Below are 27448 nucleotides of genomic sequence, written 5' to 3' on the forward strand. Positions count from 1 at the left end.
CTCCTCCCTTCTCCTCTCTCCCTCTCTCTCTTCTCTCTTCGAGGCCTATTGTTTCCATATTTGGCCCGTGCCATTGTCTGGAATCCGGGAAGCCTAACTGGTCCCACAAAAACTGGTCCCACTAACTGGACCACTATGGGGGGTAAGGAGAATGGTAGGAAGGAGACCATGATGCCTCACACAGAACTCAGAGCTGCCCCCACTAGACCTGGGCTTCCTTATACCCCCAACCCCATCTCAGCGTCAGGGACCCAGACTCTGCCACCTGGCACCAGCCAACTGACGGCAGCTGTTCCCACCTACTTCCTGTGCCCACTCAGGGATCCTGCTCTTGGGAGGGGTCCTCCCCCCTGCCAAGCACAGCATAAACACACCCACCCTGGCCCATCCCCCCCCCCCCCACGGGTGTCCATGGGAAAGGGACCTTCAGACACAGGAAGGTGGTAGGGGTAGGGGCTTCCAGGATTCCTTCCATTTGTCCATTTAACCAACCTTCTCAGGCTTCGATCCTCAGAGTTTAGGGGGCACCACCCTCAGAGCTCCCAGCCTGAACCTGGACAGCCCCAGACCCAGATAAGGCTAATACCACCAGATGAGGAATGGATTTGTCCTGGAGAGGCAGGACAGCATGGCCACTGAGTGGTTGGACTCAGGACCCCGACAGCTTAGGTTCAGTCCTGGCTAGGCGGCTCAAGCTGTGTAAACTCGGGCAAGCTCCTCAACCCATACGTGCCTTTGTTTCCGCATGTGTGGGATGACAAGAGAGCGGCACCTCAGTTGCCTGCAAAGATTAAAAGGTGTATGTGTGTAACTCACTCATTCGTGCCTATTAGAACAAATGGCTGTGTGAGTATTGCTTAGATCACGTGAGAGCAAGTTGTGTTAGGGGCGACACCTGGGTATTGTGATTATTTTTGGCAGACATGAGAGGGAATGGCACTCCAGAAGAGGGAACAGCAAAGCACAGAGAAGCAGAGGTAAGAAGAAAGAGATGATAAAACAGGTCTGGTGGATGGAGAGAGGCCCCTTAGGGAGACTGGGGCAAGTATTGACCCACTGCTCAACACCATGCACCCAGGCCACCCTGAGCCAAAGCCTGGGAAGAGGCCCCTTCCCAGGCAGCAAGCACCCCGGGTCTGGAAGGCAAGTCTCACGCCCCCGTGACTCACTGTGGCATCACCACACCATCTCCCAAACCAGGGCCTCACTGCTGCTCCAGCCTCATCTGCCGCAGCCTTGAACAGACTGGACAGGGTTTCCCTCTCCTCTCCTTTGCTTCTGTGAGTCCTCTGCCAGGAATGCTTCACCCCACTGGCTGTTTCCCTGCCCCTGCCCAGCCACCAGGCTCCGCAGAGCCACGTGCTGCCTGTCCTCCACACCCCCCGCCCCCATTGCCGCCTTTTCTGTACTTTGGTGCCTCACACAAACTCAGACTCATGGTGCTGCCCTCACCCCACCCTACCACCATCCAGGCCAATTCTGGCCAGGTGGGGAGACTGAGGTTCAGAGGGGTTAAAGAGACTTACCCAAGGATACACATATCAAGTTGAGACAAAAAGCTTTCATTTAGTAACTGTGCCAACTTTCATGAGCAAGGGATGTCAAGGAAGATGGGAAAGAAGGAAACTCAAGAACTCATTCCTTTAGAGAAACACTAAAAAATGTGGCAAAAACTGTCAGAACCACCTGTACTAGAGCTCTAGAAAATATTCAAATGTTTATAGTAACCAACAGAACATTTAATCAAGAGAAAAGTGACTGAACCCCAGCAGGAGAGCTCTGTGGTGTTCTAACCTACCCCCCCCACACCCCTGTCTTGTGGCAATCTTGAAGATGTAGGCCCACATCCCTGGTGTGGGTTCTTGGGGCCAGAAGCAGAAAAGACATGTTATCAAAGAATTATGGTTGTTGTAACCTGTCTGGGAACTCCCTAAGGGAATAATACACAAGACTTGCCTTTATTTCCCTAACTTGGAACATCTGCAGGGTGAAGGGGCAATTAGGGAGGGCTCTGGTCAAAAACATTCAAAAACAGGGGCGCCTGGGTGGCTCAGTGGGTTAAGCCGCTGCCTTCGGCTCAGGTCATGATCCCGGGTCCTGGGTTCGAGCCCCACGTCGGGCTTTCTGCTCAGCAGGGAGCCTGCTTCCTCCTCTCTCTCTGCCTACCTCTCTGCCTACTTGTGATTTCTCTCTGTCAAATAAATAAATAAAATCTTTAAAAAAAAAAAAAAAAAAAAAAAAAAAAACATTCAAAAACAGATGAACTAGCCACTGCCACGTGAGGGGGGGAAAATCAGCTGGAAAAAACAAGAGATACTCCAGAAATCCTGGCAGAAAGACAGGGCAATATGGGTTTTAAAAGTTTCCTGCACATGCGAGGTAATCTAGAAAACCTCATATATGCACAGGATTGGAAGGATGTTCAGAAAAAGTCCAAGAACACCCTAAGTGCTTACATTCAACTGACCTCAAGCTCCATGTACACAGGGAAGTGAAGGCTAAGGCAGGGGTGTAAATGGCCTGAGCATTGACGGCATGCTCCAACACACGCAAGCACGCACGCACGCACAGCCCAGCTGCAGGACTGAGAGTTTTTTGTTTAGCTTTTGGTCCTAGGGGTTTTCAGAATTTCAGTGACCACACACAGCAAATAAGATGGTCTTCATAAAGATAGTTTAGACATGTCACTGAACAGAATTGCAACTCACAAGAAGCAGCAGCAACAAACTGGAGAGAGAGGGGAGAACTGGACTTCCAGAGTTATCACGTTATCTTTGCGATGTCCAGTTTTCAAAAAAGAAAAAAGAGAAGTCCGTAACAAAAAGTTATGAGGCATGCAAAGAAACAAGTATGGAGATTCATAGGTAAAAGGAAATTAATAGAAACTTTCCCTGAGGAAGCTCAGACATTGGACTTTATGGACAAAGATTTTTCTCAACTACCTTAAATGTAGTCGAAGAATGGAAGGAAACCCGAACATCTCACTAAACAAAGAGTATAAATAAAGGGATAGAAATTATTACGCATCACATGTTGGAAAATAACCAATACGAAAACTTCACTAGAGGGGTTCAACAGCAAATTTGAATAGACAGAAGGAAGAATCAGGAAACTTGAAGATAGATTAATTGAGATTATCCAATCTGCGGAACAAGAAGGGAAAAAAAAGAATTAGGAAAAGGGAGCAGAACCTAAGAAACCTAAGGCTCCTTTGTGACATGGTAGACCAACGTCTGTGTAGTGGGAATCCCAAAGGAGAGGAGAAGAGAAAGGGGCAAGAAGGATATTAGAAGAAATAATGGTCAAAAACGAAGATACAAATCTTCATATCCAAATAGCTCAGTAATTTCCAAGCAGGATGAGCTCAAAAAGCTCTACCTTGAGTCTTATCCATAATAATCAGACAACTAAAACAACAAAATAAAAGGCATCCAAATTGGTAAGGAATAAGTAAAATTATCACAATTTGCAGGCAACATGATATAGAAAACCCCAAAGACTCCACCAAAAAACTACTAGAACTGATAAATAAATTCAGTAAGATCATGGGATACAAAATCAATATACAGAAATCCACTGCATTTCTATACACCAATAATGAAGCAGCAGAAAGAGAAATTAAGAAAACGATTCCATCTACAATTGCACCCAAAATAATAAACTACTTCAGAATAAACTAAACCAGGGAGATGAAAGACCTGTACTCTTAACTATAAAACAATGATGAAAGACAATGATATTCCATGCTCATGGATTGAAAGAAAAAATACTGTTAAAATATCTATACTACCTAAAGCAATCTACACATTCAATCCAATCCCTATTAAAATACCAACAGCATTTTTCATAGAGCTAGAACAATCTTAAAATTTGTATGGAACCACAAAAGACCCCAATAGCCAAAGCAATTTTGAAAAAGAAAAACAAAACTGGACACATCACAATTCCAGACTTCAAATTATATTACAAAGCTGTAGTGACCAAAACAGTACGGTACCAGCACAAAAATAGATACATAAGATCAATAAAACAGAATAGAAAGTCCAGAAATAAACCCATGATTATATGGTCAATTAATCTTTGGCAAAGGAGGAAAGAACATGCAATGGTATATAAAAAAAAAAAAAAAGATGGTCTCTTGAACAAATGGTATTGGGAAACCTAGACAGCTTCATGCAAATGAAGGAAACTGGACCACTTTCTTACACCACACACAAAAATAATCTCAAGATGGATTAAGAACCTAAATGTAATGGGGCATCTGGGTGGCTCTGTTGATTAAGTGGCTACCTTGGACTCAGATCGTGATCCTGGGGTCCTGGGATCGAGCCCCGAATCAGGCTCCCTGCTTAGTGGGGAGCTTGCTTCTCTCTCTATCCCTCCACCCACTGCTCCTCCCCCCACTTGTGTATGTGCTCTCTCTAATAAGTAAAATCTTAAGAGAGAGAGAGAGAAAGGGAACCTAAATGTAAGACCTGAAACCATAAAAGTCCTAGAAGAGAACCCAGACAGTAATTTCTCTGACATCGGTTTTAGCAACATCTCTCCTGTTTCCTGAGGCAAGGGAAACAAAAGCAAAAATAAACTACTGGGACTTCCAAATAAAAAGCTTCTGCACAGTAAAGGGAAAAAAGATCCACATTGAGACACATTAAAATTGAACTGTCAAAAGACAAAGAGGGACTCATTGTATACAAAGCATCTTCAATATGGTTAATAGCTGATTTCTTATAAGAAATCATGGAGGCCAGAAGGCAGTGAGAGGATATGTTTAAAGCACTGAGAGGGGAGAAAATCAGACCAGAATTAAATACTAGGCAACAACCAACAAAACTAAAAGCCTACTGAATGGGAGAAGATAATTGCAAATGACATATCCAATAAAGGGTTTGTACCCAAAATATATAAAGAATACAACTCAACACCAAAAAAGCAAACAATCCAATTTAAAAATGGGCAGAAGACATATACAGACATTTCTCTAAAGACCCACAGATGGCCAACAGATGCATGAAAAGATGCTCAACATCACTCATCACCAGGGAAATGCAAATCAAAATCACAATGAGATACCACCTCACAGCTGTCAGAACGGTGAATAAGAAACAGCTGGTGTTGGCCAGAACATGGAGAAAGAGACCCTAGTGCACTGTTGATGGGAATGCAAATTGGTGCAGCCACTCTCAAAGACAGTACAGAGGTTCCTCAAAAAGTTAAAAACAGAACTACCCTATGATCCAGTAATCACACTACTTTGTATTTAGCCAAAGAATACAAAAACACGAATTCAAAGGGCTACAGGCACCCCATGTTTATTGCAATATTATTTACAATGCCCAAACTATGGAAGCAGCCCAAGTGTCCATCAACAGACAAGTGGCTAAAGAAGACACAGTATATATACACATGATGGACTATTACTCAGCTATGAAAAGGAATGTAATCTTGCACTTTGCAACAACATGGATGGATCTAGAGAGGATAATTCTAAGCGAAATAAGCCAGTCAGAGAAAGACAAATACCATAGGATTTCAGTCATGTGGAATTTAAGAAACAAAACAGATGAACAAAGGGGAAAAAAGGAGAAAAAAACAAGAAATAGACTCTTAGGTATAGAGAACAAACAGATGGTTACTAGAGGAGTGGGTGAAACAGGTGATGAGCATTAAGAGTACACTTGCTCCCTGCTTCCCACACCAGGCACCAGCCAAGCTGTGTGCCGGGCTTTGGGGACAAGGCACCATCAGCAGCTCAGCAGCGGGGGACCAAGCCGAATGCTTTTCTGGACTTACTGCTTCTTAGAAGGAAAAGCAATTTGGAGGGAGGAGGCTCTAGGCACTGGTCTGTGAGTACAGCCCATGTCCGGACACTCCCAGGTTTGGGAGGGTAGGAAGTGCTGGTTTTCCAACTGTTTTTAAAGTCTGCAAACCCCCAATCTTTCAAAAAGGAAACGGAAGAACCCCCAGCTTATAAAATGAATGCAAACCAGGCTGAAGGCAAAGGACCTCGCTCAGACCTCCCTAAATGGCCAGCTCAGCAAATCCCAGGTCCTGACCTCCCGAGTCAGAAAAATGGCTGAAAACCACATAAAATGCAAAAAGCAAGTAACAAAATGATGCCCATGTTTTCACTTGATTATGATTCATCGGATATAGTCTGTGGGGACTTGACATTGTTGTTCAAGAAATTATTGTTCAAATGCTTTCAGTCTTCAGATGGTGCTGTGGTGGTTTGTTTTTTTTTTTTTTTTAAGAGTCCTTATCTTTTAGTACATTCGGAGATATTTTGGTTAAGTGCTATGATGTCTGTTTGCCATTTGTTTCAAAATGAGGTGTGGCAGAGATGAAAGTGGGCTGAGGAACGCTGGGACTGAGTGATGGTTACATGGTGCTTCCTTATATCCAAACCAGCAAGCCGGCAGGGCTCAACATCACTAACTCTGTTCCTTCTATCTTCATTGTCAATAATGATGATGATGATGATGATGATGATGATAATGATAATAACAAAAAAGCATGTTTAGGCTAAAAAAAAAAAAGTACACTTACCCTGATGAGCACTAAGTAGCACATGGAACTACTGATTCCCTATATTGCACACCTGAAACTAATATAACACTGTATGCTAAATACAGTGCAATTAAAATTTAAAAGAAGAATGCAATATCTGGCAAAACCATCCTTCAGGAATGGCAAAAAAATTAAGACACTCTCAGATAAGTGAAAGCTGAGGGAGTCTGTTGCTAGTAGACTTACCTACAAGAAATGTTAAAAGTAGTCTTTCAGGCTGAAATTAAAGGGCACTAGACAGTAATTCAAAGCCATACAAAGAAATAAAAGAACTCTGATAGAGGTAATTTTACCAAAAGCATATTTACATAGGCAAAAATAAAAGCCAACGTGATTGTTATTTTGGTTTGTAACTCCTCTTTTTTTTCCTTATATGGTTTAAAAGGCAAATGCAGGGGCATCTGGGTGGTTCAGTAGGTTAAGCGTCTGCCTATGGCTCAGGTCATCATCCCAGGGTCCTAGGAACGAACCCTGCATCATCGGGCTCTCAGCTCAGCAGGAGTCTGTTTCTCCCTCTCCCTCTGCCCCCACTCATACCTGCTTCCTTTCTAATAAATAAATAAAATCTTAAAATAAAAACGAAAGGCAAATACATAAAACAATAACTATAAATCTATGTTAATTGGCACACCATGTATAAAGACGTAATTTCTGAGCAGTATGGAGGTTCCTCAAAAAGTTGAAAATAGGGGCGCCTGGGTGGTTCAGTGGGTTAAGGCCTCTGCCTTCGGCCATGATCCCAGGGTCCTGGAATTGAGCCCCGCATCGGGCTCTCTGCTCAGCAGGGAGCCTGCTTCCCTTCCTCTCTCTCTCTGTCTGCCTCTCTGCCTACTTGTGATCTCTGTCTGTCAAATAAATGAATAAAATCTTTAAAAAAAAAAGTTGAAAATAGAGGGACACCTAGGTGGCTCAGTCACTCAAGCCGCTGCCTTCGGCTCAGGTCATGATCCCAAGGTCCTGGGATCGAGTCCCACATCGGGCTCCTTCCTCAGTAGGGAGCCTGCTTCTCTCCCACCTCTGCCTGCTGCTCTGCCTGCTTGTGTGCTCGCTCACGCTCTCTCTCTCTCTCTCTGAAAAATAAGTAAATAAATAATGTTTTTTAAAAAGTTGAAAGTAGAGCTCCCTATGACCCAGCAATCGCACTACTGGGTATTTACCCCAAAGATAAAAATGTAGTGATCTGAAAGGGCACATGCACCCAAATGTTTATAGCAGCAATGTCCACAAGAGCTAAACTATGGAAAGAGCCTAGATGTCCATCAACGATGAATGGATAAAAAAGATGTGGTATACATATATATACAATGGAATACTATGCAGCCATAAAAAAACCCAAAATCTTGCCATTTGCAATGACATGGATGGAACTAGAGGGTATTATGCTGAGTGAAATAAGTCAATCAGAGGAAGAATTATCATATGATCTCTCTGGTATGAGGAATTTGAGAGGCAGGGTGGGGGATTATGGGGGGAAGGGGGAGGAAATGGAACAAGATGGGACTAGGGAGGGAAACAAACCATAAGAGACTCTTAATCTCAGGAAAGAAACTGAGGATTGCTGGAGTGGAGCGGGTGGAGAGGGTGTCTGGGTTATGGACACCAGGGAGGGTAGTGCTATGGTGAGTGCTGTGAACTGCATAACACTGATGATTCATAGACCCGCACCCCTGAAACAAATCATACATTATATGTTAATTTTCAAAAAGGAAAAAAAAAGATGTAATTTCTGACAATGGCAAAAGCAACATTTCTTAGGTACCATCAAAGCAAAGTTGGTATAACTCCCACTAGATTGTTTTAAAGATAAGATATTAATTGCAAACCCTGGGTAACCACTCCAATATATAAGGGAATCGAAAGAGTACACTGTGGGGAAAAAGCACACACACAAGAGGCAGTAAGAGAGGAAATTGGCGGCGGGGCGGGCGGGGGGGAAGGACTTAGAGGAAAACATAGCCAAATGGCAGAAGTCTTTATATGGAAATGAATTAAGCTCTCCAATTAAAAGGTAGAGTTTGGCTGAAGAGGTTAAAAAAATCAACACCAACAACAACCAAAAAAACCCCAGAACCCAAGTATATGCCAACTACAAGAGACTCACTTTAGATCCAAAGACAGAAATAGATTGCAGGTAAAAAGATCGAAAAATATATTCCATGCAAATAGGAACCCAAAAAAGAGCCAGGGTGGCTAGAATACCAGACAAAGTAGACTGGAAATCATTATAATATTGTTCTAAGAGACAAAGATGGATATTTTAATAAAAGGGTAAATTCAATTATTATCAATAGCCCACAAATTTATCTTCAAACTTCCCCGTGCTCCTGAATCTAGACAAAGTACATTCAGTCCCTACCCTGGGCCCACCACGGAGCCAGAAAGCATATCACACAGAAGCACAGCAGCCCTCCCTGAGGTCCTTAAAGAGGGTCACCTGTGCCCATCTGCAGGTTCTTGCAAGCACCAGCTGGCCTTGTAACCTGGGTCAATCCCTCCTCCAGAGACCCCAATTACCCCATCTGCAACAGCCTTGACGCCTGCCCAGACACTCCCAACCCCCACCACAGGCAGGCAGAGGCGCCCCCGACCCCCAGCCTCTGTTCCACTCCAGTCCACCCCAGGACTCCTGCTGTGACTGTTTCACTCAACCTGCCTCCCACCTTAGTCCGGTAACTACTCCAGGACAGGGAGCAACTGATCACTGCATCCTTTGAGCCCAGCCTAGTACAGAGAAGGGGCTCAGTGCCATGCTGGGGACTGTGAGAACGTGGGACAGTGAGAACGTGGCAGGGCAGGAGGCAGCTTCTGGCACGCTAGGGGTCTCCAGGCACCCCTATCCACGAAGCCATCAACCCAGCGGGTCTGCCTAGACCTCCACAGGGTCCCCCAAGAAAGAGCCTGGGTTCTGCAAGTGCCACCCAACAGGGCAGTCTGACCTCTCCTTCCCCCAGCCCTGTGCCTGCTCCTCCTACCGCACCCATACACCCTGTACAGCAGCCCCCTCCCAGGGTCTGAGACCTCTCCCTGCCTGCTGCCCCCTCACCATCATGATTCCCTTCCCTGTCTGGACCTGCCCTAGCTTATGTCAATGTGACCCTATCTGTAGAGCAGGGCAGGGACTGTCTCCCACTTCCAGGCTCACCTGCAGGCCTCAAGTAAGCAGAGGAAAAAGATGGAGTGTGATCTGGCCCCACCATCAGCGGAGCAGGAATAGCTCCCCAAGGAAACAGTGGCCACCTCAAAGCCTCAGGAGAAGGCAGCCAGGAAAATGGGAAGCGGGTGCTCAGGGCAGAGAACCTGGGTCTTTCAGGGCAGGAAGGAGAAGCAGGACAGAGGGAGGAGAGAGGCAGGCTGGAGAAGCAGGTAAAAGCAACAGCACCTTGACTGAACCTTCATGGCATTTTATCTTCACAATAACCATCCCAGGAAAGACGGGATGGGGAGGAAACAGAAGCTCAGGAAGGCTGAAGAACATGCCCAAATCTGCCCACTGTCAAAAATGGAGCCCAAGATGGAGCCCAGGTGGGCGGGCTCGGCCTGTGGAGCTGTGGAGCTGACTGGCTCCCCAGAGCTGGGAACTTTCTCAGGAGCAAAGCTGTAACGACTTTCTGGGTGAGGAGTGGGCAGAGCCTGCATTTCCCTATTGACATCATCTCCAAGCAGAGCTGGCCCACAGGGTGAGGTGGACCAGCATTCAGAGTGGGCACGTGAGGGAGAAGGCCCAGTCAGCTAAAGGCCTGCCTCACAGGCTTTCTGAGTGAAACCCCTCCCCGCTTGGGGGCTCTGGGTGGCCCAGGCTGCCCCTCTGGAGGATATGAATGCCTGCACCTACTCAGCCCTGCCGGCAGCCGAGGCCCTGGCACCAGCAAATGTTTAGTGATAGCGATTTTCCTTCTCTTGCTAGCTCTGGCCGTCTCTGTGAGGGCTTTGAACGGGCTGTCAGGACAAGGGGCTCTAGAGGGGGGTCTCTTCTAGCCCTGGGATGGAAGACTGTCCATTCTGATCCTGCCCTGCCTGAAGCCCACCTTCTCTCTCTCTCTCTCCCTCCCTCAATCTCTCTCTCTCTCTCTCTCACACACACACACACAGAGCTGCAGAACAAGACTGCCCACTGGCCTCTGACGGGCCTGGGGGAGGTGAAGCTTGTGGCCAAGCCCCCACGGCACACACTCCCACCAGCCTGAGGGCTTGGCCAAGCTGACCTGGCTCAGGGCCCACATTCCTGGCTCTGGAGACCAGGAGCTCATTAGAGCCTCAGGCTGATCACGGGGAAGGGCTGAGGGTCAGGGGCCACTGTGGCCCTGGGATGAAAGGGGGACTAGAGGACTCAGCCAGGGCCAGCACTGCAGCTTCTTTCCCATATTACCCCCAGAGGGCTCCAGCTCCCAGCAGTCATCCCCCACTCACAGCTCCCCTGTCCCACTCAAGGCCCTTCCTTGTCTGGCTTCACTAGACGGACTGACCAACTTCCTATTCCCTGTCCCCAAAGGCTTTCGCACATTTGGGCCTTTGCACCTGCTGTTCGACTTCCTGGAATGCCTGGGGATTCAGACATGTATGTAAATAAATAATTTCTACCCAGTGGGGTGAGTGTAGGGAGAAGGGAAGGCCCCAGTAGACATGTCAGAGGAGCTGTTGTAGACCGGGCTTGTAAGAGACAGGGAACAGTTCATTGCTAGGTTTTGAAGTAGGTAGGGGGGTTCTAAAAGGAAGTATTGGGGAGGGTGTCCTATGATTAGCCATAGGGATGAGAGAATGTGGGATGGGACGGGATGAGCCAGCCCACAGGGCTCTACCTGGCATAGACAGATGAAGGCGGGGTGGGGGGCACTCACCTGCTGAAGAATCACCATTGTCCCTTGTCAGATGCTCTTGCTTCCTGCCTGGCCAGTTGCCGTTCTGTGGGGAGAGAGACCATGGGAAGCCTCTGAGCAGGCCGGCCCGGCAGCTGGGAGCCTGGCTGGGGTCACCTGGGCTCTTCCCGAAGCCTCAGCCACTCCTCCTTCTGGGGAACCCTCCCTCCCTGGCTTCTCTCCCTCTGGCCACAGCCCAGCCTGCGTGACCTGAGCCTCAGCCGCTGTCACCAGCACTACTCCCCAGGGCAGCTGAGCTCTTCTCCGGGTTACAGTCATTCAGAGATTTCAAAAGGGCTCTTAGGAAGTAGCAATTCCAGCCCTCTGCCCTGGACATATGGGAAAGACCAGGACAGAGAGGGACCAAGACTTGCCAAAATCACACAGCAGGGCAGGACAAGTTCAGAACTAGGACTAGGACTTGATTTCCAGCCTCCCAGCTCAGGGCTGGGAGTTTGGGTGACAGGAGAAGCCAGTCCCCAGGAGATGGTCACAGGCTGAGCAGGACCTGTTCATGGCCTGCCCTGCCTAAAACCCTTCCCACTGCTTTCAGGATGGGGGTCCTAAGCCCGCCAGTCTGGCTTGTAAGGCCCAGTATGATACAGCTCTTACTGAAGTCTTAGTCTTACCTCTCACTTCCTTTTCCCTACCCTCTCCCTGACACCTGGGCCATCCTCAGCACTCACTCCTCCGGAAACATGCCAGCCCTTTTCATAGCTCCTGGCCTCTGCATACACTGACCCCTCCACCTGGAATTCTGACTAGTAAATTCCCACCTATACTTCATGGCTCAGTTCAGATAGCACCTCCTCCAGGAAGTCTTCTCTGACCACCCCTAGGCATCGAAGAACCCCGATGTTTCTGTCTATCCAGCCCTGACTATATGCATTTTGTTGTCAGGTCAGGGTCTGTCCCCACCTCTGTCCCCCTAAAGTTGGGGAGTTAATCCAGGGCAGGGGTGAGCTCAGCCACTACCTCACACAGTATAGGACCAGGCCCAGAGATTGCTCAGGAAGGAACCATGGGACCAAGCGCGGTGATCCGAGACAGCCCCAGCCCACAGGCTCTGGTGGGAGGCCCCTCTGCCCCTCCAGGGTGAGCATCAATTTTTCACAAGGCCCATTCAGAGGCACTGAGGCATTTGATCCCCTGTCCAGGACACTGCCTGACACCTGAGCCCTGACCCCTGGCCTGGAGCTCCAGAACACAGCAGGCGAGCAGTTCTGCTGGAGACCAGCCCCCAGCCTGGCTGGTGGGGAAGGCAATTCAACGGGGCTGGCTGGGGGCTGCGGTGGGGAGCTACGTCTCAGCAAGGTGCCCTGTGGCTGAGCCGACCTCCTGCACCAGGGTGAGCCTCAAAAGCTGGAGCAGAGCCCAGTGGAAGGGGCATGGAATTTAACAGTACACAGAAGGAAAAAGCTACAAGATAAACTTTTTCCTGAAAATAAGAATTAGCCCACGTTTAAGTTAATTGCATTTCAAATTGACAATAGGGAAAACAAAAACTGTATTTACACTTCTATGTCCATGCTGACTTTACCTTTTCCCCACAACAACCTGGAGCGGGGGGTGGGGGGAGGTATGTGGTGGTTCTTATTCCCATTTCACAGATGAGAAGTTTGAGGCACAGAGGAAGGAAGTCACTTATCCAAAGAGAGAGAAAGAAGGAGATCAAGGAATCGTGTCAGAGGCCAAAAGAGTCTCTCTCTCTCGTTGCCTCCCCAGCACGTTTGCCCCCCTGCCCCAAGGCCCGCTCAGAGACCATTCAATGGACACCGTATCCCTTGGCTCTGCCTTTCTCCCCATTACAAGCCTCTATCTGTCTAGGCTCAGGACAGTTTCATTCAGTGGCTGCTGTGGCAGGGGGGCCAGACCAGGAGGAAATGGCTGTAAGGACAGGGGCCCCAGGATGGGCGGATCTGTGACTCCCCGGACGTCCACCACACCCTTCTCCCAGCGCCCAGGAGAGCAGGCAGCCCATGCTTACCGGGGTCCCAGCTCCCCAGTCTCAGCTGCCCACCAGACTGGATGCAGCTGCCCCCTGCACGAAAGGCTCAAGAGCTGGGGTCCTGGGTCTGGGACAATCTGCTGACACACGTCCTCTCTTCCTCTGTCTTGCTCCGAGGCTCGTCACCCTTGACGGGGGGGCAGGGGGGTGTCTCTCTGGAGCTGTCAGTTCTTCTCTGTGTGACCGGCTGTCTCCCTCTCAGCGTCTCCCTCTCTTTCCCGACCAGGACAGCTGTCCAACGGCACTGCTGCCCTCCCCGCGCCCCCTCCGGAGCCTTCCCTTAGGAGGCGGAGTCAGAGGGGCCTCCAAGACCTGGGTGCCCTGCGACATCAGCACAGGAGGCAGGCTGTGCTGCCCAGTGGGGACGCCCAGGCTCCCGGGTTCCTCTGCAGTGCTTCCGACCAGTGCGGGACGCGGGCAAAAGCTCCCTGGACGGCTTCAGCTGCCCGCTATTACCGCTATTACCGGCAGTAACCACCTGCTCCCCGCACGTGGAGGGCACCTCCCCCATCCCCACCCGGTCACTGATTTGCTGAGTCTCGGCACCTACCGGCCCTCCACCAAGCTTTGTTTTCTTCTCCTTAAATGCCTGCCTGACGCTCTCGAGAGGAAAGGACCAGGCAGGGCCGGGCAGGCGGTTGTAAGCCCCATGTTCTGGCTCTTTCTCCCCAGTCCATGCACACATACCACCCTTCCCCAGACCCACTTCCCAAGGGCTCCCCTCAGATGTGTCCCCACAACTTGTTCTAGGGGCGGGTGGGGGGGCTGATGTTGTCCCTAATCATCCAGGAAACTTTCTCAACCCCACTGACTTGGGGCAACCCTGCCTGTGCCAGAGACACATACGAATTGAAGGGAAATAATGTGATTTAAAAGTGCGAGGAGGGGGGCATACACAGGAGTACACAGTGTTATTAGCATTGGCAAAGACAGTAACACTGAGGACTCCTCGCTGAGACCTGGCATGTCCTTGTTGCCGGTCTCTGCCTCTTGCCACCCATCAATGTGGGCCTGTCTGGGGACAACTTTGGCCCGGGCAGAGGGAGGAGCTCTCCAAGCCCCCACCTCTGCAATGGAGGTGTGTCTGCAGGGAGGAGGCTACCCCCCCCCCCCCACCAAAGAACGGGGTGGGGGGCCAAGTGTGCCACCTGGTGGGCGCAGGCAGAGCTGCTCCCTGGAGTCCCCATGGGAGCAAGGCTGAGCGTCCCGCCTCCGCTTGGAGCTGCAGGTGAGAAGCAACATTGCTCAGACTCGGGGACTCTGACCCGGCACTCCTGACCCTTGCAGGGCCCCAACTGCCAGCGTGAGCTCAGCCAGGCGGCCCTGGGCAGGGGCTGCTCCGGGCGCCATCCCCACTTCTGGGCTGGCGCCTGCCACTGCCCCTTGCTACCTACCCCTCCTGCCATCACCTCCCTTGCTGAGCCTCCCGGGCTGAAGGCGGCCTGCATAGCCGGGAAAACAGAGAAACCCTGAGAGGAACACGGGGGCAGAATGCAGGCCTGATGTGAGGATGGCCCCAGTGTGGTAGGGAGTGGAGAGGTCCGCAGCAATCGCTGGTTGCGTAACAGCAACAATCTACCCAGCACCCACGGTCATGTTCTGTGCTAAGCAGGGCTCAGCTTTCATAATGTTCTTTGCTCACGGTCCTGTAGAGAAATCTATGAACTGACTGACCTTCATTAATTTCCCCTCACTCCCCATCCACCCTAACCCAGTCATCACTGAATTCTGTCCACTCTACCTCCAAAATCTGTCCACTAGTTCTCCTGAGCCCCTAGCCCCCACCCCAGCTCCCTGGCTAGAGCTGACAGCATCTTCCTCCCAATAGCCTGCACTCTGGCCTCCCCACCATCCACCTGTACCCACAAACCCCGCCCCTCTTTCTGTGACTTCCTCCCTCTCTCCACAGTCCGCTTGCACCAGGGGGCCGACCTTCCCTCCCAGGTCAGCTGGAAGCCCCCAGAACCCACACTGCCTTTTCAGTCACTCCCTCCACAGTGTTTGTTAGGACCACAGTGTCTCCATGGGCCTACCTTGTGGACAGCCCCACAGATGGGACAGGCTGGTTCCCTGCGTCCCCAGTGCCTAGGGCGGGGCTTGGGACAAGGTGGGCTGAAGGAATGATGGCATGATCCCCACGACCTCTGCCCACAGATGAGCTGGAAATGTTCCCCCCACTCTCCCTTACCCACAGAGGGACAGACAGATCCAAGAAAGTCTTTCTGGGATTGTGGTTAATGTTTATTCTGAGAACAGAACAGGTCTCCACTCTTGACCCCACGGTCGGTCCTGAGGGGAGTGAAGACCACATCCAGGTGGTGTGACCGGAAGCCCTGCCCAGCGGCAAGTGGGGACCCCGAGGCCCCCCACGGGCTGAAGGGCGCATCGGGGGAATGGAGCATTTGCTCTCCCCACCCACCTTCCAGTCCTAGCAGGAAGAACTCCATCCTTACCTGCCCAGGGACCCGGCACCTTTGCACAGCCAGGAGCCAGCCTGGACCACTCAGGACAGCAAGCAAGGGCAGGGCTGCCAAACCTGGTTTTTCTTGGGGGAAAGGGGAAAGGCAGTGCCCAATCCCCAGACAGAAGCCCACACAGGCCAGCCGGTTGCTCCCGGTTTGCCTCCTAGCCTAGGTGCACATGGCAGAGCAAAGACCCAGGTGTTGGCCCCCAGGTCCCCAAGTTGGCTTATCTGGCCCTCACCTCTCCGCCCCAATTCGGGAGTCTTCACTTGGAAAAGACACTGAGTGACTCTGTGAAGGTGTATGGTGTGCTCGCATACAGAGATACATGAAGGGTGTGCCCTTACTCAGCACATGGTAGTAAGAGTGCCGGCAAACAAGAACGGTGGGCCCCACTTCGCAGAAGGGAAATCGAGGCACAGGAGGTTTCAGTGACTTGCTCCTGGTCATGTGGTCCTGACCCAGCCCCAGGCCCAGGTTCTGCAGGGGAAGTCCCAGCTTTTCAAGAAGGAATCCTCTTGGCCTCCTGGTTCGCTTCCCAGCCCCTCCCGTGGCAGTGTGGCAGGGCACAGAACAGAGCCAGCCACAATTCCCCAGCAAGGCCACAGGAATTCCTGTTCTTGAACCAACTGGGTTTTTCATTTATGTCCCCCACTCTGGAGCCAGAGAAGGGCACAGAAGGGACCCAAGCAGGTCATGGCACCAACACTCACCAAGAACTGGGTGGGGCCTGCTGGCAACACATCCAAGTCGGAACCACCCTCTTCTTCACCACCCCTCCCCCCTCCCCACCCCATGGGCCTCGTCTGAGAAGGCAGGACTTCTCCTCATCCCTATCCCCCACCCACCCCGGCAGAATCAAAATTAAAATCAGAGGACCACAGGAACTGGAGCTGAAGATGAATAAAGGGGCTCAGGCTTTGTTTTCCTTTCAAAGCCCCTGGTTGAAATTGGTAACACATGAAGAATATAAAACATTGAAGACTAAAGGAACATTTTGGTCCAGGCAGCAAGAGGAGGGCCATAGCTCATTGGGCTGCATTCTGGGGGGGAATTTTGGGAGAGGGGCCTCTGGGCAGGTGATGGATTCACCTGTCTCCTGTCAAGCCCAACAAGTGACCTGAGCCCAGTGGGCCTGAGACCACTGCCCCAGGGTCCCTCCTCCTAGGAAAAGTCTTGCAGCAGGGAGGAGCCTTCAGGTCCCCAGGCCTCCTCACACCCTTCTGGCCACCAAACCAAGCACACGCCTTCTGGCATAAAGGCAACAGAGACAGGAAAATGCCCTTCCTCCCACAACCACTGATGCCATCCCACTAGGGGGCTTCACCCAGAGGCTAGGACAGCAATCAGAGCCTGGGGCAAGACGGCAGCCACAGTAGCTCCTCTGGGCATGTGGGCATCCACCTCGGAGAGGACCTGAGAGCAGGGGTGAGGCCCCACACAGATGCCGGGTCTCCCAGAGTGGCAGGGAGGTGCCCGGCACCACTGGGGCTCTCATGGGCGTCGTTTATTCATTTGGCAAACCTCTGTTGAATAAATAAATGGATGGGAAAGTGGACAGGATGAGAGAACAAACAAATGTCACCTGCCCATTTTCCTGACTCCAGCCCAAGCAGGAACCCAGCAAGAGCCAAGAGCCCTTTCAAGGTGGCTAGCAAACCAGGTGTAGGGGACAGAGAAAGCAAGGTCTGGTTCACAGGGGCGGGCACAGGGACACCAGGGGCAAGAGTAGGGTTCGGGGACGTGGCAGATTGTGTGTAAACAAGTGACATCTTGGCACTACGTCGGCAGACAGCAGGGCCTTGGGAAAATGTTTTCAACGGATAGAATCCCTTAGTAGTAGTGACAGCTGGGGTAAGGGGTGTGATTATAAATCTCAGGCAGGAAGGCTCCTCCATGAGAAGGGAACACTTCAGGGGCCTTGGGACACTGAGGCCCTGAGAAGGGCAGAGGCCTCCCCAGGTCACACAGCAAGTCAGTGGAAAAGCTGGGAAGAGGCCCCCAACGTCCTGGCTCTCAGGCGAGTCCCTGGCCAGGATGAGGACATGCGGACGGTTTAAAACTGTGGCGGCCAGGCGGGTGGGTGGGTGTCAGACAGCCATGAGGGAGGTGCTGCTGAAGATGCGCACAGCGACGGTGCCAGGCAGGTCGCTGGGCTGCCGGCTACTGCGGTCCCGGAGGTGGAGGGTGTGCAGGGCCTGGAGGTCATCGGGGTCAGCCTTCAGCTGCACCTGGCCCAAGAATTCGTCCTTCAGGACTCGGTGGTTCCAGATCTAGAAGGAGACAGAGGAACATGGGATGGGAGGGGGAGGCATCTTTAAGAGCCGGAATATAGGTCTGGCCGTACCCCTTCCAGAACCTCAGGCTTCCTCCTATCTGTCCAACTCCCTTCCACATATACAGTTAAGTGTGTTATTTTTTTTAAGATTTTATTTATTTATCTGACAGGCAGAGATTACAAGTAGGCAGAGAGGCAGTCAGAGAGAGGAGGAAGCACGCTCCCTGCTGAGCAGAGAGCCTGATGTGGGGCTCGATCCCAGGACGCTGGGAGCATGACCTGAGCCGAAGGCACAGGCTTTAACCCACTGAGCCACCCAGGCACCCCAGTTAAGTGTGTTATTAGCACTGCGGCAGACCTTAGGTGACACTGGACAAGCGATATACCTGCTGCCCTGACTTCCCCCATCTTCAATACGAGGGCTGGATCAGCGGCCCCTACGGGTCTTTTTAGCCCCAACATCTACGGGTCTGTGATTTGATCCAGTGGGATCCAGTGTTAGGAAAACTTGGAAATCCTATAGTGGCTTCCCCAGGGGAATTGGGCATTTGTTTACAGATGGTTTCTTACCCAGGGAGAGGCTGGCCTGGGCCCAGGGGCAGAGGACTTCCCACTAATGAGCCCAGAATCATCCCATGCCCAGAACCCCGGCTTTCTGGTCCCTCACTCTCAGGACAGCCACCCCCACTACACCGCATCTCATCTTGGTGCAAGCTCTCAGGCAGACCCATCTCCGGAGGTATTTAAGGAACAACTCCCAAGCCACTGGGGCAAAGCTGGCAAAGACGACCACTGTCCCTGGCCTAAACTTGCTGTGTCGCAAATTCTTACCAGCTAATCTAATTCGCCCACCCCACAGACTCTGGGGCACTGGGCAGGGCAGGTAAGAGAATTCCCGAGGCCATACCATGTCAGGGAAAGAATAGGAATCAGCACGTAGTGTTCCTAGGTCCCCAACAAAAAAATCTGCCATCCTGGGCCCAGCCCCTGTGAATGGGGAAGCATCAGGTGGGGGCTGGGGGCAGGGGGGAGTGGCACGCCAGGAGGGGCCCTTGGGACGGGCAGGCTCACCTGGACTGTGATGGGCTGGCCCGGCTTCTTGCGGTAGAAGATGCCTTTCACATCATACTCAGGCGTCGAGGTACCTTTCTGCACGGCCGAGCGGACTTTGTCCCCCTCACACTTAATGATCACGTAAGAGTTGGCCCCTAGACAAATTGAGTGGGCAATGGGGTGATGGTGGGGTTGGGATAGGGGTGGTGGGGGTTGGGACAGGTGTCTGAGAAGTGAGTTCCCCTCCCCAAAGCAGAAGTCAGAGTCCTATATTCAGTAGAAGGGGGACAGAGCCTGACTCACTTCCTAACTTCCAGAAATGGGGCGGGGTGGAAGACCGAGCGGCACACTGTCTATCCCTGGCCTCCATGCTGAACACTCTTCTCCCCTATTCCACTTCACCAACATATCTTAATGCTTCCTCAGCTTGGAGAAAGGCCACCTCCTCCAGGAAACCTTCCCTAAGCCGTGCCTCCTGGCTATCTGTTCCTGTGTCTGACTGTCCCCCCGACATGGGAAGCTGCCCAAGAGCAGGTGCCCAGTTCCTCTCTAGGCACCCAGTTTCATTCCAAGGCTCGGCCCAGCATGGATGTTAGAAAAGGTTTGCTCACTCAATGAGTGAGAGCAGGAGAGTTCTGGAGGCTGGGTGTCTATTGTTGAGCAGTGGGAAGAGGACGGGGCTGGGAAGGGGACGGAGCCACCTCCTTAGCGAGGTGGGTCCTGGAGCTTTCCCGGGGCTAACTCACCTGTCGAGGAGTCCTTGAGACCAGCAGCCCCTAGGACGTGCACCTGGGTCACCTGCTGGGGGTAGCCACACAAGGAGCTCCAGCAGGAGCGAGGGGGCTCGTCCAGGCGCAGCTCCCTGGGACAGGGCAGAGGAGGAGAAGGGTGAGGTGAGAGGGTTCAAGAAGGGGGAAGGGGAGGGGAGTAATATTTAGTCCAGACACTACTTATCCTGGGCAAACCACCCTGGGCTTCCTGCTGCTCTCTCTCTCTGTAAGGGTGCCCCATTCTGCCGGAAAGAAAAGCAATTTACTGAGCACCTGCTGTGGGCCCAGCCCTCTGCTGGGATGTTATAGGTATTATGTGTCATCTTCCCAAAGCCCTGGGTGATAAGTGACTATTACCACGCCCATTGAACAGACTATGAAGCACTGGGCTCATCAGGAGAAGGGATCTGTCCCACAGCGGGACAGAGGTGGAATGTGGACTGGCAGGACTCAGTTCCACTGAGCCCACCACACATGCTGCCTCCCAGGTCTGCCGTGGGTGCAAGGAGCTGCCTGCTGAAGTGGGAAGGCACTGTGGGGCTCACAGAGTCTGCACCCCAGCAGGGATGGAATGGTTCCAGCAGTCCACCTAGCCCAACTCAACCCCTGGTGTCATGACCTTGGAAACCACACCCCAACCATGATCCCCAATCCTGATCTGTAAAATGGAGGGGTCAGGCCCCCCACTTGGGGTTCAGGAAGAGCAAGTGAGATGACTGAAAGCTTTGTAAACTGTGAAGTGCCATGCACATACGAAACATTGTCCCTTTATATAGCCAAGAGAGGGTATGGAGGAGCAGGAGAGGGGAGAAGAAGGATGGCCATGGGTGCCATGAGCGCCAGTGCCAGCCTAGGGAGGCTGGAGGGCTGGGCTCCATGCCTGGGGCAGACACCTAACATCTCTGCGGCTGCAGAGTCTGGGGCAGCCTCGTATGGGAACTGGGCCCTCCCAATCGCGTCCCGAGCAGCCCCCACGCACTGGCAGTTGGAGGGCACATCAGTGAAGACCCGAAGCAGGAACTCGCCAGTGTGGCCAGGCTCGAAGGTGGTGGGGATGATGACAAAGCGGCCCTCGGGCTGGTCGGTCCGCAGGAAGACACTGCGCGAGTTGATGTAGATGGAGCTGGCAGCCCGGTGCTGCAGGCTGTGCATGCGGTACTGCCGGTTCTCCTCCACCTGCCCATGCGCACAGGGAGAGGGGGCTGGGCCACACGCACGCCCCGCCCCCTGCGCCCCCCTCCCCATCCCCCCCGGGGCCCCCTCAACTCCCACCCCCACATTCCAGTTCCGACTCCCGTGCCTGTGAATAGGGTAACAGAATCTGCGTCCATGCACTGCCGGGAAAAGGCAAATGGGCAGAGACCAGGGTAGATGGGTGCTTGCCCGAGTCCCGTGGCCGGGTGAGGCCGGCACACGCACTGCACTGTGCAGTGGTGGCTGAAGGGTGCCAGGTTTCTTTTCCGGGTGACGAAAATGCTCTAAAATGGTGGCGATGCAAACCAAGAGAGACTGTGGACTCTGAGAAACAAACTGAGGGTTTTGGAGAAGAGGGGGGTAGGGGGTTGGGTGAACCTGGTGGTGGGTATTATGGAGGACACGTATTGCATGGAGCACTGGGTGTGGTGCATAAACAATGAATGCTGGAACACCGAAAAGAAATAAAATAAAATAAAATGGGGGAAAAATCATTTGGGAAAAAAAATTAAAAATAAAATAGCAGCGATGGTCACACAACTCTCCAAATATGCTCCAAGTCACAGCACACTGAATGAGTGAGCTGTACGGCGTGTGGATTAGGTCTCAGCAAAGCCACTAAGAGTAGGAAGGCACCAGGACTCCCCTCTGGTCATGAGGTCCCTACGGTTTCTGACTCAACGGCAGCCCCCAGAGTCACTATCAGCCCACATCACAGCCCGAGGCCAGGCAATGACATCACCAGTTGCCGGGACATGCTAGCCAACTCCTGCTATGCTGAGCTGCAGCCCTATCACGTGAGGTCCCAACACGTCAAAGTCAGGACACTCCAGCACACGGTGGACGTCGCAACACAAGGACACGCACAGACCGTCAGGACATGACCAAGCACATCTAATGCCGGGGCTTAGCCCACATGTGGTCTCCTGAGGTTCTGGGCATGTGGGGTCCCGTGGTGTCCTGTTACGCTGTGTGCTGTCACACCCCGGGTGTCGCAACATGAGCACAGTCTCGGGCCCCGGACCAGTAGGAGCCACCAGTGGGAAGCCTGCCTGGCTCTGCCCGGGATGCCTGCTCCCAGGGCCCAGGAGAGCCTCCAGCTCAGGGGGACCCAGAGCCTCCCAGGGTGTGGCCTGACCACTGGCTGTCTTCCCCTTCCCAACCACCAAAGAGCCTGTGGGTCCTGGAAGGGAAGAAACCAGACTGAGAGCTCCCAGGGCAGCCAACCCCAGGCAGGTGGAGCCCTCTGCCGGTGTTCCAAAGAGGGCTCACACCACAGCAGGCCCAGGGCATCAGCCACTGTGGCCAGAGGGCAGGGATGAGGTCAGGGACCAGAGTGTTCTAGAATATTCTCCCCAGACCCAGGTGGCCTAAAATCCAGCTCCCTCGCTCTCCTCACCCAGAGCAGGGGACCCAGCTGGCCTCACCTTGTAGATGTCAAAGCCAATGGCCAGATTTTCACCCTTGCCATCCCGGCGGGTGGACTGTTTCGGCCGCTGCTGGATACAGATCAGCACTTCATCTTCTGGCTTCTTGACATCAAAGATGTACTGCAGGGACAGACGAGGAAGAGAGACACTGTGGTAAGACCGTGCCGGACACGGGCTTGCCAGCTCCCTGAAGCTAGGCCGGAGCCAGGCCCCAGCTCAAAGGGGAGAGCCCGCATGAGTCACAGCGCCTCTCTGAGCCTGGTCCCTCATCTATGACCCAGGCCCACGATGCCCACCCTGCGGGAGTGGCAACAAGACTTGGTGACATCAGGGAGGTTCAGCTCCGAGCCCGCATGCAGTTGGTGCCAAATGAAGGCACGCCACACATGAGAACTAACAAGCTGCCAGGGTCACAGCTAATGAGGCTGCAGGGGAGATGTCCTCCCTGAGGGAGAGCCAGCCTGGCAAGCTCCCCTGGCAAGAGCAGGACCGTAGGTATAGAAACACAGGGTTCGAGTCCTCAGCTCAGCCTCCCTCTAAATGTCCTGGTAACTCTGGACGAGACAGCCATGAGTTCCCAGAGCCTTAGTTCCTTGTCTGTATCATCTGCAGGTTGCCCAGGACCTCCCCCAAACACGCCCCCCCCCCAACTAAACAGACAGGTGCACAGAGGCCTGCAGGGGGACAGGGAGGTACCCAGGGTCATGCAGGACGGTGGCAAGGGTTGGGGGTGGGATCCCTGAGCACGCTCACTTGCGGGTTCTGGAAGAAGGTGTTCTTATGATTGATGCAACCTCCACTGCGGTTCTTCTGGGGGTCCTCGTGCCTCGTCCAGGCACCCCGCAGCCGGGCCTCCTCCCATGTCTTGTGGACGCTCAGGTAAGATGTGTTGATCAGGCGACACTTGATGATGTCGGTGAAGTATCGGCACACATCCTCGAAGGTCATCCTGGCCACGGTGGGGTGGTGAGATGGCCAGATCCCCTGACTGGCCCACCCACCCCCTCACCCTATGTGCCCTGAGCCACCACCCACACTGGGGTTTGTGCAGACGCCTGCCTCACAACTCCTCTGGCCCCAGTCTCCTGACATGTAAGACGGGACTGACCCTCACAGCAGCCGCCCCTCTCACAGCTCGTGCAGGAACTGAGGAAAGCAATCCAAGTGTGTGGTACAAATTCCAGCGGACATGAACTGGCAGAGGCCAGCTCTTCAGTTGTTAATGGTACCAAGGACGCCTGTGGCCAGCCCTCTACAGTTTATAAAGCATGTTTCCATCCATCATCAACCACAGCTGCTGGGAGGCCCAAAGACACTGGTGGCGGGATCCCCTTGGGGAACGTGCCACCCAGCATACCTCGGGAGCCCAGGGAAGGTCAGCTATGCCCACCCCCCCTTTGAGTGTGCACATACACGAGAATAGGCACATACGTGCATTAAGTGTGAGCACACAGGAGACAGGCCTTACGAAGAAGCCCTTTCCCCTGATGAGGGTTCTCCACTGCTCTGTTTTAATTCAACTGACCCACGAGCCACACTGGGCAAAGCAGATTTCCTCTGCAGGAGCCCAGACCAGAGGGCCTGGGGGGGACCTGCTGTGGCTCCCCTGACCCCTGGATCACTGCCATCAGCCTCTGAGCCGGCCTGGGGCCCTCACGGCATCCATGGCACTAAGGGTGCCCTGTGCCCCTCCAGGAGGCAATGGCCTATCGGGATCAGGGGTCCTGCTGAAGAATGACTCCGAGCTTGGCACAGAGTTGGGACTACTGGACGCACGAGTGGATGAATGCAGGAATCATTCATTATTGGGCTCTTTAAGCAAGGCTGCTGTCATCTTCCCAGCCAACCTCCAACCCACACCCCCATACCCCCAGAGCTCCCCTCACCTCCCTGAACTCCCTCTTCTCAAACCCACTGTACTCTCTCACCCCTGGGCTGGGTGTCCCTCCTGGCCCACTAAAGGCTCCTCTGCACCCAGAGGCCAGCTTAGGGGGCAGCCACCCCAAACGGCCTCTCCTCTCCCCTCCCTGCTCCCATCAATCAGGCAGCCAGCATGCCCCCTGCCGAAGGGGTCAAGGCCCCACCTGCTGGTATCCCAGCCTACTTGCTGAGGGCCCAGCTGGAACAGCTCGGAGTCCCCTGTGGTTGGCACTGGGGACCATGGGGATGATGGGCCCATTACTACCCAACTCAATGCACAGAAATGGCTTGTCCAAGGCCAAAGAGCAAGCTGATGGTGGGGCATTGGCTAGAGCCCTGGCCCTGGCCTCCCCTTCGGTGCCCCCTGCCACAGACCCTGGACGCCCACCTGGGACAAGAGCTCACTCACCAGAACTCCCCGTCGTCCTGCACGGTCACACCCATCTTTTCCCGCTCACTCTTGCTCACTTTCTGCCACTCCTCCGAGCTGGCATGTGGACATGGGGAGAGAAGAGGGGGGAGCGTAAGAGGAGAGACCCCACCAGGGCCACCCTGGCAAGGGAAAGGAGGCATGAGGGCGAGCTCAGCACCAGGCCTCCATCAGTGTGGGTGTAGCTGGGGGCCCCAGGGCCAGGCCCAGCCCCTCTCCAAAAAGCCTGTCTGCCACTCCCACAGGTAACCACGGGCTGCTTCCATGCCAGGGGCCGGAGGTCTGAGAGCAAAGCCACAGACTGGCGGCAAGAGCAGAATGACCCTCAGGGGAGGGGGCTACCCCACTGGAGGCCTGGCTCTGTTCCTGTCCTAGCTTCACCAGGGCCATGAGCTGAACACAGAGCAGTCACCCCCATTCTTACCCCTGGTGGTCTCCCTCCCTGCTTTCTTCCCCACTCACCACCAGGTGGAGCTCTCTGTCCACTATAGGAATCAGCTTATCCCTACCTCCAGGTCCTTGCCCTGCAGAATCCACCCTCCACCCCAACCCACTCCCACACACACCTGCTGCAACATAAGTCTCCTAAGGTCATCCTCCTCCCAAAGCCTTCTAGGCCCAGCCACCACCTCCAGGAAGCCCCACCTTTGCCCTTGCCCAAGCTCTCATACCGGGGCCCACCCACCCGGGGTGTGTCGTGTGCCCACCCTCCCATCCCTGGGCCTCACGTGTCACTCCAGGGCCCATTCCATTCCCGCTCGCCCCAGGGGTTCCGTAGGCGGATCATGTCGAGCTTCTCCGACTTGAAAAAGGCCAGTAGGCCGTGGCCCAGGCGCACCTTGCGCACGTCAGTGATGGCATATGCATGGCCCTTCACCAGGCCACACGCCAGGCGGGCCTCCATGTCCGCTGCTGTCACTGCCTGCGGGAGGACACAGTTGCCCAGAGAGGCAGAGCCGGGTCAGCGGGTTGGTTTGCGAGGCGGGTGTGCGCCTACACCGCCCTCTACAGGACAGGGAAGGAATGACAGCCCCACACGAAGCAGAGGCTGTGGTTAGGGACTGAGCTCAGAGTTCGCAAAGCCCCCAGTGAGCAGCAGTGTGGGGTCAAGGAAGGGGCCTAAAGTGGGGTTGGCCCAGGGGTGTACTGGAGTTCACTGCCACTGGCTCAGCTGTGCAACTGTTAAAACATTAGCTTGAAATCAACACGGTGAAAGTACTGACACCACAGAAATCAGTAAATGCTCCAAATCAGGGCTTTTCCTTTTTCTGGTCTAGGCAACACCCCACTGGTGTCTGCACTGAGCCCCAGATTCCCCACCTGGATTAGGAGTAAGTCAATGAAATAAGATGATCCTCCTGAAGCACTCGGGCCTGCACTAGCTGCAGGAAGTGGCTCCCCCCCTTTCTAGCTCATGATGCCTCAAACCCCGACCAGGACCATCAGAGGTACAGACACCCCTCGCCCCAGTACAAGATGCCCATAAAAGGGGGATTCTGGTCAAACCGGAAGGTATTTCATACCATAGAAATTAGGGCACAGGGGCCTATGGCCTGTGCTGCCTGCCCAGCACTGGGGAGGGGGAAGGCCACCCCCAACTGCTCCCCTCCACCCCAGCAGGCTGAGGGCAAAGATTTAGGAGCCAATCTGAGCAGGGGCCCTGCCGGGGACAGCACGGCCAGCTCCCTCCCCAGTAAGGGCTGGCAAAGAAGCTTGGAAAGGCTGCCTCTGTGCTCTCACCTTGATGGAGGCACTGATGAGGCCTCCCCGGCTGTGCACCTTCAACACACGCTCAAAGAGCTGGTTCCTCTTGGCCTCATCGTGGGCGAAGCCACCCTCGGTCAGGTCGATGGGCTCAGACACGCCACCTGTGAAGTCCACCAACGCATCTGCCGTGTTGCCTCCATCCAGGGCCTGGTAACAGCCCGCCAGCCTGGGGAGCGATGTGGAAAGAATTCCCAGCTCACAATCCCCAGCCAGCTGAAATTCCTCCCTCCCAGGGCATATTCTGGGGACTCAGAGAGGTCAAGCACACCGCTAAGGTCACAGAGCAGGTCACAGCAAAGCCAACACTGTAATCCATATCACTGGCTCCTAGATCAGTGTTTGTCCCACCAAACCATACCATTTTGTCACCCAAATTCCCCTTCACCCTAGCAGCCTGTCCTCCAAATTAGCAGTCCAGAAATCAAGCGATTCTTCTCAAAAGTGTTTAAAGCTCACGTAGTTTTTGAAACATCAATTATAAATAATTTACATTATTTATAACGATGTAAATGCAGAAATCGCCTAAATGCCTAACAACAAGGAATTGACTTTAGAAACTAATGCTGCATCCATGCTCTGGGATGCAAGGCTGCCACCCAACGAAGCCTTGTGAAGGAAATCCTGTGGCAGGAAATCTCTGGTGCTCGCTTGGTACGTTTGACAAAACAATATAGCTGGATTCCGGGGATGTTTCCAATGTCGGTAGGGGCGCC

The 27448-nt window shown here is 53.2% G+C and overlaps 2 protein-coding genes across 5 annotated transcripts in view; both read right to left on the bottom strand.

The window, feature by feature from the left end:
• Nucleotides 1-11495, bottom strand: part of MYO7A (myosin VIIA) — an 84588-nt gene extending 73093 nt beyond the window's left edge. The window contains exon 1 of the mRNA XM_047692779.1: nucleotides 11406-11495. Coding sequence (XP_047548735.1) covers nucleotides 11406-11423 — 18 coding nt within the window. The 5' untranslated portion in view covers nucleotides 11424-11495. The remainder of the gene's footprint in view (nucleotides 1-11405) is intronic.
• A 4161-nt stretch (nucleotides 11496-15656) lies between these two features.
• Nucleotides 15657-27448, bottom strand: part of CAPN5 (calpain 5) — a 53190-nt gene continuing 41398 nt past the window's right edge. For all 4 annotated transcript variants that reach the window (XM_047690266.1, XM_047690269.1, XM_047690267.1 and 1 more), the window contains exons 5-13: nucleotides 26709-26901; nucleotides 25697-25890; nucleotides 24948-25025; nucleotides 23372-23567; nucleotides 22616-22738; nucleotides 20974-21170; nucleotides 19971-20086; nucleotides 19243-19379; nucleotides 15657-18166 (exon numbers count right to left, since the gene is read on the bottom strand). In XM_047690266.1, the coding sequence (XP_047546222.1) occupies nucleotides 17984-18166; nucleotides 19243-19379; nucleotides 19971-20086; nucleotides 20974-21170; nucleotides 22616-22738; nucleotides 23372-23567; nucleotides 24948-25025; nucleotides 25697-25890; nucleotides 26709-26901 (1417 nt within the window). In that variant the 3' untranslated portion in view covers nucleotides 15657-17983. The remainder of the gene's footprint in view (nucleotides 18167-19242; nucleotides 19380-19970; nucleotides 20087-20973; nucleotides 21171-22615; nucleotides 22739-23371; nucleotides 23568-24947; nucleotides 25026-25696; nucleotides 25891-26708; nucleotides 26902-27448) is intronic.

The sequence above is a fragment of the Lutra lutra genome, chromosome 10, assembly GCF_902655055.1.
Source record: "Lutra lutra chromosome 10, mLutLut1.2, whole genome shotgun sequence".
Taxonomy (NCBI): Eukaryota; Metazoa; Chordata; class Mammalia; order Carnivora; family Mustelidae; genus Lutra; species Lutra lutra.